General features: G+C 45.3%; 3 protein-coding genes and 1 pseudogene across 3 annotated transcripts; all 4 read right to left on the reverse strand.

Annotated features, from left to right (window-relative positions):
• Window positions 1-5: 5 nt before the first annotated feature.
• Window positions 6-2,192, reverse strand: LOC117192879 (DNA ligase 1-like). The gene is made up of 2 exons (XM_033397626.1): window positions 1,014-2,192; window positions 6-860 (listed from the first exon to the last, which is right to left on the reverse strand). Exons 1-2 carry the CDS (start codon window positions 2,190-2,192, stop codon window positions 6-8), a joined length of 2,034 nt encoding a protein of 677 aa, XP_033253517.1.
• LOC117192398 (vicilin-like seed storage protein At2g18540) lies at window positions 2,183-4,333 on the reverse strand. Its single transcript, XM_033397076.1, has one exon. The coding sequence runs from the start codon at window positions 3,959-3,961 to the stop codon at window positions 2,717-2,719; it is 1,245 nt and encodes a 414-aa protein (XP_033252967.1). The 5' UTR covers window positions 3,962-4,333; the 3' UTR covers window positions 2,183-2,716.
• A 19-nt stretch (window positions 4,334-4,352) lies between these two features.
• LOC117192880 (trichohyalin-like) lies at window positions 4,353-8,480 on the reverse strand. The gene is made up of 4 exons (XM_033397627.1): window positions 8,257-8,480; window positions 5,998-7,866; window positions 4,794-5,531; window positions 4,353-4,454 (listed from the first exon to the last, which is right to left on the reverse strand). Exons 1-4 carry the CDS (start codon window positions 8,455-8,457, stop codon window positions 4,353-4,355), a joined length of 2,910 nt encoding a protein of 969 aa, XP_033253518.1. The 5' UTR covers window positions 8,458-8,480.
• Window positions 8,481-13,425: 4,945 nt separating this feature from the next.
• Window positions 13,426-16,857, reverse strand: LOC117192402 (annotated as a pseudogene).
• Between the last annotated feature and the right edge of the window lie 507 nt (window positions 16,858-17,364).

The raw sequence follows: 17,364 nt of genomic DNA on the forward strand, positions 1-17,364 counted from the left end.
ACTTTCTACGGGGCATCCGTCTTCGTGACTTCTTTTAACTTTTCTTCGAACATCTTTTCAGTAAAAACCTCAGATTCTTCTGCCTTCTGGACAGTTTTTTTGTCATCCTTCTCAGTTTGCTTCTGTTTCTTCTCAACCAGGTGTTTTTCCTCGAGTTCTTGCTTCTCCAAAGAATTTGCTTTCTGTGCCTTAGCCTCAGAATCCTTGCCATCCGCCTTTTTGCTTTCTGCAAGCTTCTCTTTGGATATCTTTTTAGCAACAACCTCAGATTCTTCTGCCTTCTGGGCTTTCTTTTCGGCATCTTTCTCAGCTTGCTTCTGTTTTTCATCCAGTTGTTTCTCCTCGAGTTTGTGCTTCTCCAACGCTTTTGCTTTCTGTACCTTAGCCTCGGAATCCTTAACATCCGCTTTCTTGCTTTCTTCAACCCGTTCTTTGGATATCTTTTTAGCAGCAACCTCAATTTCTTTTGCCTGTTGAGACTTAATTTCGGAATCCTTCTCAGTTTGCTTCTGTTTCTTCTCATCCAGTTGTTTCTCCTCGAGTTGTTGCTTCTCCAAAAACTTTGCTTTCTGTGCCTTAGCCTCGGAATCCTTGACCTCGGCCTTCTTTCTTTCTGCAACAACCTCAGATTCTTCTCCCTTCGGGGCCTTCTTTCCGGCATCTTTCTCAGCTTGCTTCGGTTTTTTCTCATCGAGATGTTTCTCCTCGAGCTCTTGCTTCTCCAGAGCCTTTGCTTTCTGTGCCTTAGCCTCGGCATCCTTGACATCGGCCTTCTTGCTTTCTTCAAGTTTTTCTTCAGATATTTTTTCAGCAACAACCTCAGATTCTTCTGCCTTCTGGGCCATCTTTTCGGCATCCTTCTCAGTTTGCTTCTGTTTCTTCTCATCCAGTTGTTTCTCCTCAAGTTGTTGCTTCTCCAGAGCCTTTGCTTTCTGTGCCCTAGCCTCGGAATCCTTGACATCCGACTTCTGGCTTTTTTCAACATACTCTTTGGATATCTTTTCAGCAACAACCTCAGTTTGCTTCTGTTTCTTGTCATCCAGTTGTTTCTCCTCGAGCTCTTGCTTCTCCAGAGCCTTTGCTTTCTGTGCCTTAGCCTCAGAATCCTTGACATCCGCTTTTTTGCTTTCTGCAAGCTTCTCTTTGGATATCCTTTTAGCAGCAACCTCAGATCCTTCTGCCTTCTGGGCCATCTTTTCGGCATCCTTCTCAGTTTGCTTCTGTTTCTTGTCATCCAGTTGTTTCTCCTCGAGTTGTTGCTTCTCCAGAGCCCTTGCTTTCTGTGCCTTAGCCTTGAAATCCTTGACATCGGCCTTCTTGCTTTCTTCTACCTGTTCTTCAGATATCTTTTCAGCAACAACCTCAGATTCTTCTGCCTTCTGGACCATCTTTTCGGCATCCTTCTCAGTTTGCTTCTGTTTCTTGTCATCCAGTTGTTTCTCCTCGAGTTGTTGCATCTCCAAGGACTTTGCTTTCTGTGCCTTAGCCTCGGAATCCTTGACATCGGCCTTCTTGCTTTCTTTAACCTTTTCTTCGGGTATCTTTTCAGCAACAACCTCAGAATCTTCTGCCAGTTGGGTCATTTTTTTGGCATAGTCCTCAGCTTTCTCATCCAGTTGTTTCTCTTCGAGTTCAGACATCTTTTCAGAAAGAACGTCAGAGAGTTTAGCTTTCTTGGCCGTCTCTGCATCCTCTTCAGCCCGCGTCTGCATCTTATCATCCAGTTGCTGTTCTTGGATGGATTGTTTCTCCAAAGTCTTAGCCTCTGAAAGTTTGGATTCTTCATCAAGTTTCTTGATTGTAAGAAGTTCAGGCTCTGTAATTTCATCTGCTTCCTTATGTTGAGTTTTTTTGCCAATCAGGTCTTTCAGATCTTCACAAATGTTCAACATCTTCTGCGTAACATTGTGAATCTTTCCATGGACAATAGCAGTATGAAGATCTCCTTTTTTCCTATCAATATAGTCATACTCGCCGAGCAAAATCGTCTTAATTTCATCAATCTTTGGCTTTAAGATTTCTGTCTTTTCGTCTAGTAGGTCATCAAGTATTATAAAAATGTCCATTAGATTCTGTTGCAAGCTGATCCTCTTTTCAGATGACTTATCTAAATGTTTCGTAGACTGCATTTTCTCAGAAATCCTTTCCAGATTAACTAGTTTCGGCACCAACAGGGATGGTTTGGTTAACATGTTGCTCTCGTCGATAAGCTGAATGGAAGCTTTAGTTAAAATTACATTTGTCTTAATTTCCTTAAGATAGTTGTGAATTAGTTGCTCAGCTGCGTCTGGGCAGGCCGCAAGAAGGTCTTCGATAAACTCTTCCGCGAGTTGCTTATCATATTGTTCATTTTCTGGCTTTCTGTCATAGGTGTGAACGATATGTTCTCGTAATTTTAAAATGGACTTGGCTACCTTGTCAACATCACTGAGATTTTCGATAATATCTTGGCTTTCTGTTACAAATGATTGGAATACATAACGAGTTATGTATGCCGAGAGCAACCGCCTGGGATATAATCAATAACTTTTGCTTCAAAGTATCTACATTTTGGGCCTTCTTATCAGCTTCTGTCTCAACCTGCTTTAGCCTTTTTTCAACCACTTCTTGTTCCTCGTTAAATTGCCTCTCCAAAACCGATTGTTCTTGGGGTTCTTCAGAAACGTCTGCTTTCTTGGCTTTTTCTACGTCCTTCTCATCCTGCTTTTGCTTGTTCTCATTCAGTTTTTTTTACTGAGACAGACTGTTTTTCCAAAGCCTTTGCTCCTTGAGGCTTGGATGCCGGATCCGTAAAAATAGTTTTGATTATTTCTTCTTTCGGTTCGTCAGATACCTTTTCAGTCAGAGCTTCGGATACCTCTCCTTTCTGGGCCATCTTTTCGGCATCCTTCTCAGTTTGCTTCTGTTTCTTCTCATCCAGTTGTTTATCCTCGAGATCTTCCTTCTCCAAAGACTTTGCTTTCTGTGCGTTAACCTCGGAATCCTTGACATCGGCCTTCTTGCTTTCTTCTACCTGTTCTTCAGATATTTTTTCAGCAATAACCTCAGATTCTTCTGCCTTCTGGACCATCTTTTCGACATCCGTCTCAGTTTGCTTCTGTTTCTTCTCATCCAGTTGTTTCTTCTCGAGTGGTTGCTTCTCCAGAGCCCTTGCTTTCTGAGCCTTAGCCTCGGAATCCTTGACATCGGCCTTCTTGCTTTCTTCTACCTGTTCTTCAGATATTTTTTCAGCAGCAACCTTAGATTCTTCTGCCTTCTGGGCCATCTCAGTTTGCTTCTGTTTCTTATCATCCAGTTGTTTCTCCTCGAGTTCTTGCTTCTCCAGAGCCTTTGCCTTCTGTGCCTTAACCTCGGAATCCTTGACATCGGCCTTCTTGCTTTCTTCCACCTGTTCTTCAGATATTTTTTCAGCAATAACCTCAGATTCTTCTGCCTTCTGGGCAGAATCGACATCCTTCTCAGATTGCTTCTGTTTCTTCTCTTCCAGTTGTTTCTCCTCGAGTGGTTGCATCTCCAGAGTCCTTGCTTTCTGTGCCTTAGCCTCGGAATCCTTGACATCGGCCTTCTTGCTTTCTTCTACCTGTTCTTCAGATATCTTTTCAGCAACAACCTCAGATCCTTCTGCCTTCTGGGCCATCTTTGCGGCATCCTTCTCAGTTTGCTTCTGTTTCTTGTCATCCAGTTGTTTCTCCTCGAGTTGTTGCTTCTCCAAAGACTTTGCTTTCTGTGCCTTAGCCTCGGAATCCTTGACATCGGCCTTCTTGCTTTCTTCAACCTTTTCTTCGGGTATCTTTTCAGCAACAACCTCAGAATCTTCTGCCTGTTGGGTCATTTTTTTGGCATAGTCCTCAGCTTTCTCATCCAGTTGTTTCTCTTCGAGTTCAGACATCTTTTCAGAAAGAACGTCAGAGAGTTTAGCTTTCTTGGCCGTCTCTGCATCCTCTTCAGCCCGCGTCTGCATCTTATCATCCAGTTGCTGTTCTTGGATGGATTGTTTTTCAAAGTCTTAGCCTTTGAAAGTTTAGATTCTTCATCAAGTTTCTTGATGGTAAGAAGTTCAGGCTCTGTAATTTCATCTTCCTTATGTTGAGTTTGTTTGCCAATCAGGTCTTTCAGATCTTCACAAATGTTTAACATCTTCTGAGTAACATCGTGAATCTTTCCATGGACAATAGCAGTATGAAGATCTCCTTGTTTCTTTTCAATATAGTCATACTCGCCGAGCAAAATCGTCTTAATTTCATCAATCTTTGGCTTTAAGATTTCCGTCTTTTCGTCTAGTAGGTCATCAAGTATTATAAAAATGTCCATTAGATTCTGTTGCAAGCTGATCATCTTTTCAGATGACTTACCTAATGTTGCGTAGACTGAATTTTCTCAGAAATCCTTTCCAGATTAAATAGTTTCGGCACCAACAGGGATGGTTTGGTTAACATGTTGCTCTCGTCTATAAGCTGAATGGAAGCTTTAGTTAAAATTACATTTGTCTTAATTTCCTTAAGATAGTTGTGAATTAGTTGCTCAGCTGCGTCTGGGCAGGCCGCAAGAAGGTCTTCGATAAACTCTTCCGCGAGTTGCTTATCATATTGTTCATTTTCTGGCTTTCCGTCATAGGTGTGAACGATATGTTCTCGTAATTTTAAAATGGACTTGGCTACCTTGTCAACATCACTGAGATTTTCGATAATATCTTGGCTTTCTGTTACAATTGATTGGAGGATAACGAGGCATTTATGTATGCCGAGAGCAACCGCCTGGGATATAATCAATAACTTTTGCTTCAAAGTATCTACATTTTGGGCCTTCTTATCAGCTTCTGTCTCAACCTGCTTTAGCCTTTTTTCAACCACTTCTTGTTCCTCGTTAAATTGCCTCTCCAAAACCGATTGTTCTTGGGGTTCTTCAGAAACGTCTGCTTTCTTGGCTTTTTCTACGTCCTTTTCATCCTGCTTTTGCTTGTTCTCATTCAGTTGTTTTACTGAGACAGACTGTTTTTCCAAAGCCTTTGCCCCTTGAGGCTTGGATGCCGGATCCGTAACAATAGTTTTGATTATTTCTTCTTTCGGTTCTTCAGATACCTTTTCAGTCAGAGCTTCGGATACCTCTCCTTTCTGGGCCATCTTTTCGGCATCCTTCTCAGTTTGCTTCTGTTTCTTCTCATCCAGTTGTTTATCCTCGAGATCTTCCTTCTCCAAAGACTTTGCTTTCTGTGCGGAATCCTTGACATCGGCCTTCTTGCTTTCTTCTACCTGTTCTTCAGATATTTTTTCAGCAATAACCTCAGATTCTTCTGCCTTCTGGACCATCTTTTCGACATCCGTCTCAGTTTGCTTCTGTTTCTTCTCATCCAGTTGTTTCTTCTCGAGTGGTTGCTTCTCCAGAGCCCTTGCTTTCTGAGCCTCGAGATCTTCCTTCTCAAAAGACTTTGCTTTCTGTGCGTTAACCTCGGAATCCTTGACATCGGCCTTCTTGCTTTCTTCTACCTGTTCTTCAGATATTTTTTCAGCAATAACCTCAGATTCTTCTGCCTTCTGGAATGGAAGCTTTAGTTAAAATTACATTTGTCTTAATTTCCTTAAGATAGTTGTGAATTAGTTGCTCAGCTGCGTCTGGGCAGGCCGCAAGAAGGTCTTCGATAAACTCTTCCGCGAGTTGCTTATCATATTGTTCATTTTCTGGCTTTCCGTCATAGGTGTGAACGATATGTTCTCGTAATTTTAAAATGGACTTGGCTACCTTGTCAACATCACTGAGATATCTTGGCTTTCTGTTACAATTACAATTGGAATGCCTCGTTATGTATGCCGAGAGCAACCGCCTGGGATATAATCAATAACTTTTGCTTCAAAGTATCTACATTTTGGGCCTTCTTATCAGCTTCTGTCTCAACCTGATTTAGCCTTTTTTCAACCACTTCTTGTTCCTCGTTAAATTGCCTCTCCAAAACCGATTGTTCTTGGGGTTCTTCAGAAACGTCTGCATTCTTGGCGTTTCTACGTCCTTTTCATCCTGCTTTTGCTTGTTCTCATTCAGTTGTTTTACTGAGACAGACTGTTTTTCCAAAGCCTTTGCCCCTTGAGGCTTGGATGCCGGATCCGTAACAATAGTTTTGATTATTTCTTCTTTCGGTTCGTCAGATACCTTTTCAGTCAGAGCTTCGGATACCTCTCCTTTCTGGGCCATCTTTTCGGCATCCTTCTCAGTTTGCTTCTGTTTCTTCTCATCCAGTTGTTTATCCTCGAGATCTTCCTTCTCCAAAGACTTTGCTTTCTGTGCGTTAACCTCGGAATCCTTGACATCGGCCTTCTTGCTTTTTTCTACCTGTTCTTCAGATATTTTTTCAGCAATAACCTCAGATTCTTCTGCCTTCTGGACCATCTTTTCGACATCCGTCTCAGTTTGCTTCTGTTTCTTCTCATCCAGTTGTTTCTTCTCGAGTGGTTGCTTCTCCAGAGCCCTTGCTTTCTGAGCCTTAGCCTCGGAATCCTTGACATCGGCCTTCTTGCTTTCTTCTACCTGTTCTTCAGATATTTTTTCAGCAACAACCTTAGATTCTTCTGCCTTCTGGGCCATCTCAGTTTGCTTCTGTTTCTTATCATCCAGTTGTTTCTCCTCGAGTTCTTGCTTCTCCAGAGCCTTTGCTTTCTGTGCCTTAAACTCGGAATCCTTGACATCGGCCTTCTTGCTTTCTTCTACCTGTTCTTCAGATATTTTTTCAGCAATAACCTCAGATTCTTCTGCCTTCTGGGCCATCTGTTCGACATCCTTCTCAGTTTGCTTCTGTTTCTTCTCTTCCAGTTGTTTCTCCTCGAGTGGTTGCTTCTCCAGAGCCCTTGCTTTCTGTGCCTTAACCTCGGAATCCTTGACATCGGCCTTGTTGCTTTCCTCTACATGTTCTTCAGATATTTTTTCTTTAATAACCTCAGATTCTTCAGCCTTCTTGACCATCTTTTCGGCATCCTTCTCAGTTTGCATCTGTTTCTTGTCATCCAGTTGTTTCTCCTCGAGTTGTTGCTTCTCCAAAGACTTTGCTTTCTGTGCCTTAGCCTCGGAATCCTTGACATCGGCCTTCTTGCTTTCTTCTACCTGTTCATCAGATATTTTTTCAGCAATAACCTCAGATTCTTCTGCCTTCTGGACCATCTTTTCGGCATTCTTCTCAGTTTGCTTCTGTTTCTTCTCATCCAGTTGTTTCTCCTCGAGTTCTTGCTTCTCCAGAACCTTTGCTTTCTGTGCCTTAGCCTCGGCATCTTTGACATCGGCCTTCTTGCTTTCTTCTACCAGTTCGTCAGATATTTTTTCAGCAACAACCTCAGATTCTTCTGCCTTCTGGACCAGCTTTTCGGCATCCTTCTCAGTTTGCTTCTGTTTCTTGTCATCCAGTTGTTTCTCCTCGAGTTGTTGCTTCTCCAGAGCCTTTGCTTTCTGTGCCTTAGCCTCGGAATCCTTGACAGGGGCCTTCTTGATTTTTTCTACCTGTTCGTCAGATATTTTTTCAGCAACAACCTCAGATTCTTCTGCCTTCCGGACCATCTTTTCGGCATCCTTCTCAGTTTGCTTCTGTTTCTTGTCATCTAGTTGTTTCTCCTCGAGTTGTTGCTTCTCCAAAGACTTTGCTTTCTGTGCCTTAGCCTCGGAATCCTTGACATCGGCCTTCTTGCTTTTTTCTACCTGTTCGTCAGATATTTTTTCAGCAACAACCTCAGATTCTTCTGCCTTCTGGACCATCTTTTCGGCATCCTTCTCAGTTTGCATCTGTTTCTTGTCATCCAGTTGTTTCTCCTCGAGGTGTTGCTTCTCCAAAGACTTTGCTTTCTGTGCCTTATCCTCGGAATCCTTGACATCGGCCTTCTTGCTTTCTTCTACCTGTTTTTCACATATTTTTTCAGCAATAACCTCAGATTCTTCTGCCTTCTGGACCATCTTTTCGGAATCCTTCTCAGTTTGTTTCTGTTTCCTCTCATCCAGTTGATTCTCATCGAGTTGTTGCTTCTCCAGAGCCTTTGCTTTCTGTGCCTTAGCCTCGGAATCCTTGACATCGGCCTTCTTGCTTTCTTCTACCTGTTCATCAGATATTTTTTTAGCAATAACCTCAGATTCTTCTGCCTTCTGGACCATCTTTTCGGCATTCTTCTCAGTTTGCTTCTGTTTCTTTTCATCCAGTTGTTTCTCCTCGAGTTGTTGCTTCTCCAAGGACTTTGCTTTCTGTGCCTTAGCCTCGGAATCCTTGACATCGGCCTTCTTGCTTTCTTCTACCTGTTCGTCAGATATTTTTTCAGCAACAACCTCAGATTCTTCTGCCTTCTGGACCATCTTTTCGGCATCCTTCTCAGTTTGCATCTGTTTCTTGTCATCCAGTTGTTTCTCCTCGAGGTGTTGCTTCTTCTTGCTTTCTTCAACCTTTTCTTCGGGTATCTTTTCAGCAACAACCTTAGAATCTTCTGCCTGTTGGGTCATTTTTTTGGCCTAGTCCTCAGCTTTCTTTTGTTTTTTCTCATCCAGTTGTTTCTCTTTGAGTTCAGACATCTTTTCAGAAAGAACGTCAGAGAGTTCAGCTTTCTTGGCCGTCTGTGCATCCTCTTCAGCCCGCGTCTGCATCTTATCATCCAGTTGCTGTTCTTGGATGGATTGTTTCTCCAAAGTCTTAGCCTCTGAAAGTTTGGATTCTTCATCAAGTTTCTTGATATCTTCCACATTTTCTACGGATATCTGTTTGGTAATAAGTTCAGGCTCTGTAATTTTTTCTGCTTCCTTATGTTAAGTTTGTTTGCCAATCAAGTCTTTCAGATCTTCACAAATGTTCAACATCTTCTGAGTAACATTGTGAATCTTTCCATTGACAATAGCAGTATGAAGATCTCCTTGTGTCTTTTCAATATAGTCATACTCGCCGAGCAAAATCGTCTTAATTTCATCAATCTTTGGCTTTAAGATTTCCGTCTTTTCGTCTAGTAGGTCATCAAGTATTATAAAAATGTCCATTAGATTCTGTTGCAAGCTGATCATCTTTTCAGATGACTTATCTAAATGTTGCGTAGACTGAATTTTCTCAGAAATCCTTTCCAGATTAACTAGTTTCGGCACCAACAGGGATGGTTTGGTTAACATGTTGCTCTCGTCGATAAGCTGAATGGAAGCTTTAGTTAAAATTACGTTTGTCTTAATTTCCTTAAGATAGTTGTGTATTAGTTGCTCAGCTGCGTCTGGACAGGACGCTAGAAGGGATTCGATAAACTCTTCCGCGAGTTGCTTATCATATTTTTCATTTCCTGGCTTTCCGTCATAGGTGTTCTCGTAATTTAAAAATGGACTTGGCTACCTTGTCAACATCACTGAGATTTTCGATAATATCTTGGCTTTCTGTCACAATTGATTGCAATGCCTCGTTATCTGTGTTGAGAACAAGTGCCTTGAATAGATCCAACAACTTTTCCTTCAAAGTTTCTGACTTTTGTGTCTTCTTGTCAGCATCCTCCCCAGTGTGAATTTCTTTTTTAGCATCGGCCTGCAGTTCCTCAACTGGCATCCCACTTTCTTTGACCTGTTCTTCTGATATCTGTCCAGGAGTCTTAGATATATATCTATATCTATCTACATTTTGATCATCTTGCTAGCTGAATAGGTTCATCGATTACCTTTGGCTGACAAAGAATTTCTTTCTCTATTTGAATTAGTGTTGATTCCAACTGAGAAATATCCTCCGTGTTTTCGTCGAGCAAAATAATGCTTTGGGGATTGTTGGCTTGCAGTCCCTCCTCGATTTCAGTTAGGAAGGCTTTACCTGACGATACGTTTTCGATTATCATTCCAATGTCAAGGGGCACTGTCTGTTCAAATGGAATCAGGTTCAGGGCGTTCAAGTCACCAGTAATGGAATCGATTTCCTGCAACAGTTCTATGATTCGAATCGAGTTCTCGTTGTTCTCAATGAAATCAAATACGGTCACCAGGCTGCTCTGGGTTTTTAGCAGGCCACCCATTAGTTCATTGCTGGCCGCATCGCTAACCTCATTGAGACTTCTGAATGGAGCCATCAGACTAGTCTGAAGCTGAACCACTACCGCAGATGATTTTTCAATATCAACGTTGGGTTGAGCGGCTACAGCTTCTATGACATGCAAAAGATTCCCAATGGGTGCCTTCAGGGTGATAAGGTCCTGTGCTTCTGCACTCTGGCAATAGACAACGAAGTTCTTGAAGACTTGCTCGATTTTGCCAAACATCTCCTCTGCCAATTGGGTCTCTAGAACTGGCAAAGAAAGTAGTATGTCCTCGAAAGCACTCTCCACATTCTCCAAAGAGTCAACCAGTCCCGATTCATAGGTGTGCACTAGACACTCCTTCAATTTGAACATGGTCCGATCTATTTTCGCCTGAGCCAAGACAGTTTCCTGCTGATCGTTGTCCGAGACAAGGGCGGCGTGAATGCTCTTTAGATCGGACTTTAGCTGCTCCATTATTTCACCCACTTGCTGGATTTCTTTGCTGGCATCGGTCTGGGTGACCTCCAGGCAGGCCTCGAGCTGTTTGATGCCACTCGCCACACCTTGCTTTATATCAAATAATTCGACCCTTGGCTCTTCCTCCACGGCAGCTACCCCTTGGATGTTATCCGAAACGGTTTGCTTATGCACACTGGTCTTAAGGTCCGAGATATCGTCCTGCGTGGATAAATCGATGGCATGCTCCAACACATGACTATCGATCTGTTCACAGTATTCCCATACATTGCGCAGCGGTGTGGCCAATGTTTTAAGTTTTGAAAGTTCCAGTTCACTTATATTCTCGACTCCACTGTGGGCAATACACTCCTCCACATGCAGGACACAGCATTCCAGGCTGCAGAGGGCCTCGGCAAAAGTGCCCTGATGACTGGACTCCGACAAAGAATGAGCAGCCTCCACGAAGTTTGTCTCCTGCACCAGAGCGATGCTGTTCTGTAGTTCCTGCATCTTGACTTTGATTGCATGGACCTGCTGGCGAGCATTGCTGGCTAAAGAAGTCACATCAACGTCTTCACAATGAGATAAAACCGAAGCTATTCCATGGTTTAGGTCTGCAAGCAAGGCACCTACATTTGGTGAAGGTTTCTCGCCGCTTAAGGGCTCTGCTTCGGGGTCCGTGGGCAATGACTCAGCAATCGACCTTAGCACTGAGACATCGTCCAATGTTTCCGATAGATCTTCCACAGATGCCCTCAAAGGGTGAACTCTTTCGAGCACTTGAATCAGGCTAGTGAGCGGACCGGCTATGCTGAGTTTCTCGTCTGATCTCTGATTCTGCCAACAAGTTCGCTAAAATGATGAAGGGAATTTAGGAAATCACCTTTCGACTGAGCTGCTGGATTATCAAGGGCTCTGGCCAGGTCAGCAAAGCTTTTACCACACTCGAACAAGAGTCTGGATGTGTTGCCTCGTTCACGTCGAGAGTAGTCTCCGCCTCGGTGAAGGTTGCCAGCCCCTTGGCAATCTGCAGGATACGCAAAAGCGACACTTGAGCTTCGTTTGCGGATGGCTTGAGAATTTCTTTGTCTCTGGGGCTTTCACTCATTTTGTTTAATGCCACCTGCAATGTTTCAATGTTACTAATGGCCTCATCAAGGGAGACTTTTGTCTCGAGCACTCGCCGTAGTGCGCTAAATGATTTGTCCTGCTGCTGCTGCGAGGCCTGCTGTTCATCCTCCTGGATCTCTTGCTGAAGAATCTTAAACTCGTGCTCTTCAATATCGATAATACTTCTAATGTTGTCGAGCGTTTGCAGTGCCTGCTGATCGGGCTCTCGTGCAATGAGTAGCAGGCCATGGCCCTTCTGGGTGTTATCCTGCAATATGCTCAGTGGCTCAATTAGATCTGCTAACGAGCCGGAAATAGTCTTGACCTCTGTCTGGCGAATACAGTAATTGAGTTCATCCACCGGCCGCCTGAGCCTGTCGAGCAGCTCCACGTGATGCCTGGTTATATCTCTGTCTAGGATGGTGCCAATCAATGCCGATAGCTCATCCTTCAGATTTAGCAAGCGGACTTTCACATTCGACGAGAGGCGAGGCGAAATCCTCTCAATGTTAGTTTCAAAATGCAAAACAGCCTGGGCAAACGACTGCAGGAGTTTCTGCGTATCGGCCACATCCAGTGCGGGTTCGGATCGGAGCTCTTGCTCTGCCACCTCAGTCAGCGCGGCCTGGCCACTTTCCAGATCTTGTCCTAGCTGCGCCAGGCCATTCTGTATCTCCTGCAGGGGCGGCACCATCGATTCCACGGTGCTAACTGTAAGCATGCTTCCCTCCACACTGTCAGATTTCTCGTTAAGAATAACCTCGAGTCCCTTATTGAGCTCGAACAGCGGCGGCGTCACAATATCAAGGATGGCCATATTGATTTTCTGCTCCATCGACTCGGATCCTGCCAGGGATTCGGTCTTGTCTTCAAAGGACTGCAAGGTACTCTGCAGCTGTTTAATGGGCTCCACAATGCTTTCGAGCACTTTCTGATGCACTTTCTATCTCCACACGTTCCAGTGCCTCTTGTATCCTTGCCACTGGATGGCAAATCTCCTTGAGGGCGCTCGCTTCGCTGGGAAAATTGGCTTCCGATATGGTGGCAAAGGATACAGAGTCGGGCACATCCTGCATCTTCTCGACGGTTTCAGTAAAATGCTTAGCTGAGTCCAGTTCCTGTGCTTCCTGAAGCAGTGCCTGCGACTTAATGGTGCCCTGTGTAATATCCAGCCCCTGCTGGATGTCATCGGCGGTGAGCTCTATTTGTGCCCTTAGGCACTCCGACTCAAATCGTCGGCTGACGATTTTCAGCTCTTCCAGGGCCCGCTTCATTTGATCTGCCACGCTGTCAATGATGCAGACACTGGTGCGCTGTATGAGCGTTGCCCCAGTCTTATCTTTCTCCACACACTTTTCAATTACCTGCAAGCCCATGTGGAGTTTGCGTATGTCCTCGTCCATGGACTGGATGAGGCCATCGATCTGTGTCTCGCCAGAGTAGACGCGTAGCTTCGATTCGATTTGCTTGATAGGATCAATAATGTTACGGATGATTGCAATGCTCTGATCTGCGGCAGCCGCCGTCAACATCATGGTGGACTGCTCCACCACCTCGTTCTCTACTACCGTGAGATATTTCTCAATTACCTTGAGAAGCTTTGCTAGGGGCACTAGGGCCATAAGATTTCGATTGATTTCACTCTCGTCGGTGACTGCTTTTGGGTGGGATTTTGGGGTCACCAAGAGACCATCACCCACTGCACCGGAAATGTCCTGCAGCCGTGCCTCATCCTCATTGGTCTTTGATGAATCACTGTCGGCTGATGGCTTCTTGGACTTTTTCCTCTTTGGTGCCGACAATGACTCTGGGTCCTGCTCCGGACTGGCCTGAGATGCTGAATGGGTGGCAACCTTCTGGGATGTGGACATTTGGGCACTGGCAAAGATCTGCAGATCCGATGTCTCCTCCTCTCCTTCCTGGCTACCCGATGCCGGAGGCCGATGCCGAGGCCTTGGACAGGCTGAAGAACTCATCTGTCTCAGTGGGTCGCGACTTTTTCCGCTTCCGTATGGGGGCCGACAGCGACAGTTCCTCTTCCATTTTCTCAAAGGATTCTTGCACATATTGCTGCGTGGCTTTGTCGAGTTTTCCTTCCCTTCCGGACGATCCATGCACTGTGATCTCTGTAATTGATATGTCATCCATATCCGCCTCGGTGCGCATATCCTCCTCATGGCTGAAATACTCGGGCGCTATATCAATGACAACAGCCTCCATCAGTAGCTTTCCCGATTGCGAAGTCTCCTTGACAAAGCGCAACGGTGGCAGCTCAACGATATTGTGCTCCGTCACGTGCTCAGATATTTGATCTGCATACATTTCGACAATCTTGAGGGCCTCCTCCTCGGTGAGATCCGGCGTTTCGTAGAGCGAAACGGAGACCTCTTTGCCATCGAAGGAGAATGACACATCGCCCTTCTCGTCAATGGTTATGTCGCCAACGGGCGTCTCATACATCTGGGATGTGCGCTCCTCTTGAATTGTGGAGAGCGAATAGTTCTTCTGCAGCTCGTTTTCGTGCAGCGGCTCACTCTTCTGGCCTTGGCTCTGACTTCTTTGGGCGTCCTCAAAGCCCAGCAGCGATGCAGAGCTGGCGACGACACCCATGCAGTTCCTGGCCTCGCATGTGTACGTGCCCAGGCAGCAAGTGCCATCCTGGCCAGAGATGATTCGATGAATATCGCCGGGTTTCAGTTCCACACCATCCTTGTACCACTTGAGCACCGCCTGGGGCACGCCAATGACCTTGCACTCGAGATTTACGGCTCCCTCCTCGGTGAGCACCGCTCGCAGACACTCAAGGAAGCGAGGCTTCTTAAAGTGCCGGGGTATCTGAAGCTTAAGGAAGCAAGACGTTATGCTGGTGCCAAAATCATTGACGGCAACACACTTCCATTCGGCCTGATCCACAAACTCGACGGCCTTTATGTCCAGCAGCCAGCAGTCGTCGTTTTCGCCACGATAGTGATTATATCTGTCGTTCGGATCGATGGGCAGCTCATCCCGAAACCAGGACAGTATGGGATCCGGGGTTGCCTTCACCGCCACCTTGAACTGGAAGGGTTCGTTGATTTTGGCATCGGTGCTCTTTAGGCCCGTCAGAAACTTGGGTGCCTGGTTCTGTTGCGTGAATACCATGCGCTCCTCATCGGTAAGCTGATTTTGTATGTCCTCCACAGTGAGCACGGCCGTACTGCTCGTCTCTTCCATGCAGTTACGGGCAATGCAGCAGTAGGTGCCCAAAGAATTGTTTCCTGTCCACTTTACACTCAAAGGAGACAAGACCCTCTTCAGTTAGAACGGCACGAAGACTCTCCATGAACCGAGGCTTGCGATAGTTTCTGGGAACTGTAAAGGAATTTATCAAAATTAATTTCGTAGTGAATCTCTCGTTAATCTTCACTCACTGTCCATGTTAACTGCACAGGTGGAGATGCCCACACAGCCCTCAAAGCTGGTGACCACACATTTCCATTCCCCGGCACCGCAGGACTCCGATGGCTTAATCTCGATCATGTAGACGCCCAGGCCATCTTCAATTAGTTTATATCGCTCGGCGGTCTCCACACGTCCATCGGTGTTGTACCAACTGACGCTCTTGGGCCAGCTCGGCACCACCACTGAAAAGAAAACAATTTTAGCATACTCAAAGATATGATACAATGGTGAGAGCGAAAGGCGCGAGAACATTGTCTGTTGTTTGTCGCTCACTGCCTCCGCATTTTTTATTTCTTTCTCTCGGTAGGCAGGCAGCAAAGCAATTATCAGTTTTGTTTTGCTCGCGCACTCACTGTGATGCGATGCTGTTGACCTGCCTCAACATTTGAGGCATTCCAACCATTTAATCGAGTTCAAGTTTCTAGAGCACGATCGCCGTGGTCTAAAAACAAACAAGCGCCGGCGAGAATTGAACTATATTCGCAGATATACGAATACGAATGCGAGTGCGAACCACAAGTGTCCGAGTGCTCGAGAGAAAGATAAACAAAAATGCTTTGGCACTGGGCCAACAGGAGATGCTCATGTCCCGCAGTTCGTTTGTGAATATCGGAGGCGGCGCATTGCTCGAAACGCTGCAGAAAGAGAAGCATCAGAATCAGCATCAACATCACTGGAGTTGCTGCACTAAAGAGTCTCGACTCACTTGTCCGCTGGCTTTAGAGAGCCCTCCCGACTGCCGCGTCCCACCACATGAACCTTGGAGCTAGAATATGTGACGCCCATACAGTTCCTCGCCTCGCAGGTGTACGTCCCGAGAGATGTGGGATCATCGGCATTGGCGGTCAGAGCAAAGATATCGCCAGCCTTGATCTCCTTGGAGTCCTTGAACCAGCGCAAGTGCGGCGTGGGCACCCCCACCACCTTGCACTCCAGCGAAACAGTTCCCTGTTCTGTCAGAACGGCCCGCAGCTCCTCCACAAACTCGGGCGTCTTGTACGCCTTGGGAACCAGCACGTTCACAGTGCCCAGACACGAGTTTCGACCGCCAAAATTTTCCGCCATCAGCATCCACTGACCGCCATCATCCAATGTCACGGGGCCCACTTCCAGGTAATGAAACGTGCCCTCGTTGATCTCTGTAATGCGATCATTCTCACACACTCTCCTGTCGTTTCTGTACCATGTAAGCTGCGAAATTGTATAATAATTAAGTGATTTGCAAATTATCTATTCTCAAAACTGTGTTGCAAAATGTCGACAATGAAGTATCGATAGTTGTATATCGGAGAGGCCATTTTCTTCGTTTTTGATTTGTTTTGGCTTTTTTGTGTACCTTAAGATCTGTTGAGCTGCGTATTTCGGTGAGGAGACGTGTTCGTGTACCCACTTTGACAGAGAGATCGACCAGGCGCCGCAGGAACACAGGCGGATCGTCTCCGGTCGATCTGTCCTCGACAATGAGTTCGACGTGCCTGCGCACCACATCGTTGCTTTTCGTTCGTGCGAACAGCGTGTAATGCCCGGCATCCTCCCGCTGCACGTGCTCCACGGCCAGCTGGATGGCATTGCTGATTTGCGTTATCCGAAAGCGATCGGAGTTCTCAATGGGTATCTCCCCACGGCTCCTGAAAGTGAAACATTAGTGCCACACCAAGAAGTGGCCATGATCCGGTGTGAGTAGACGTAAAGGGGCAGTACGGAGCGGGAGAAAGAAGAAAATCTATATATGTATGGCTAAAATGTAGGATTCACCTTTTCCTGTAGACGGACGAGGCCGAGGACAGCGTGCCGTTGATCTGTTTATGTTCGTTGCACTGACAGCATTTGGAACATCCGTTGCCCATGGCGTTCGACTGGCTAGGGCCTGCTTATAATTTCTGTTCAATTCTATTCTATTCTATTAATTCTATTCGATTCTCGCTCTCTTGTTCTCGTTCGCTATTTGCTTTTGATTGATTGATTTGTCTAATTTTAAAACATAAAAGAAGGCTAGAAGCCTTCAATACGCTTGCAGTCCCAGATCGTAAATATGACAGCTATATGATTAAGTAATCAGATTTTAAATTGAAATTTGTAGCAAAATCAATTCCAAAACATAAAGTTTGGTCTGCTTTTAGAAACAAGAAACTCTCACAAAGACTTGTTGTATGAGAACGATCAATCCTGAGCAATATATCAGATTTGTTGTCTATCAAACTAAAAGACTAGCTTACTGGACGGTTTTCTAAGGGTTAAACTACAAAGAGAGTGAGAGAGCTCTAACTGCGATTGCCCACTCGGAGAACGGCGTCGTTTCATGCTAGGGCGGCGTAACCTCGTTTCCGATCACCATGGAGAGTCTTCATTTGCGTTTCGACGAAATCACAAC

This window comes from Drosophila miranda (assembly GCF_003369915.1).
Source record: "Drosophila miranda strain MSH22 chromosome Y unlocalized genomic scaffold, D.miranda_PacBio2.1 Contig_Y2_pilon, whole genome shotgun sequence".
In the NCBI taxonomy this organism is placed as follows: domain Eukaryota; kingdom Metazoa; phylum Arthropoda; class Insecta; order Diptera; family Drosophilidae; genus Drosophila; species Drosophila miranda.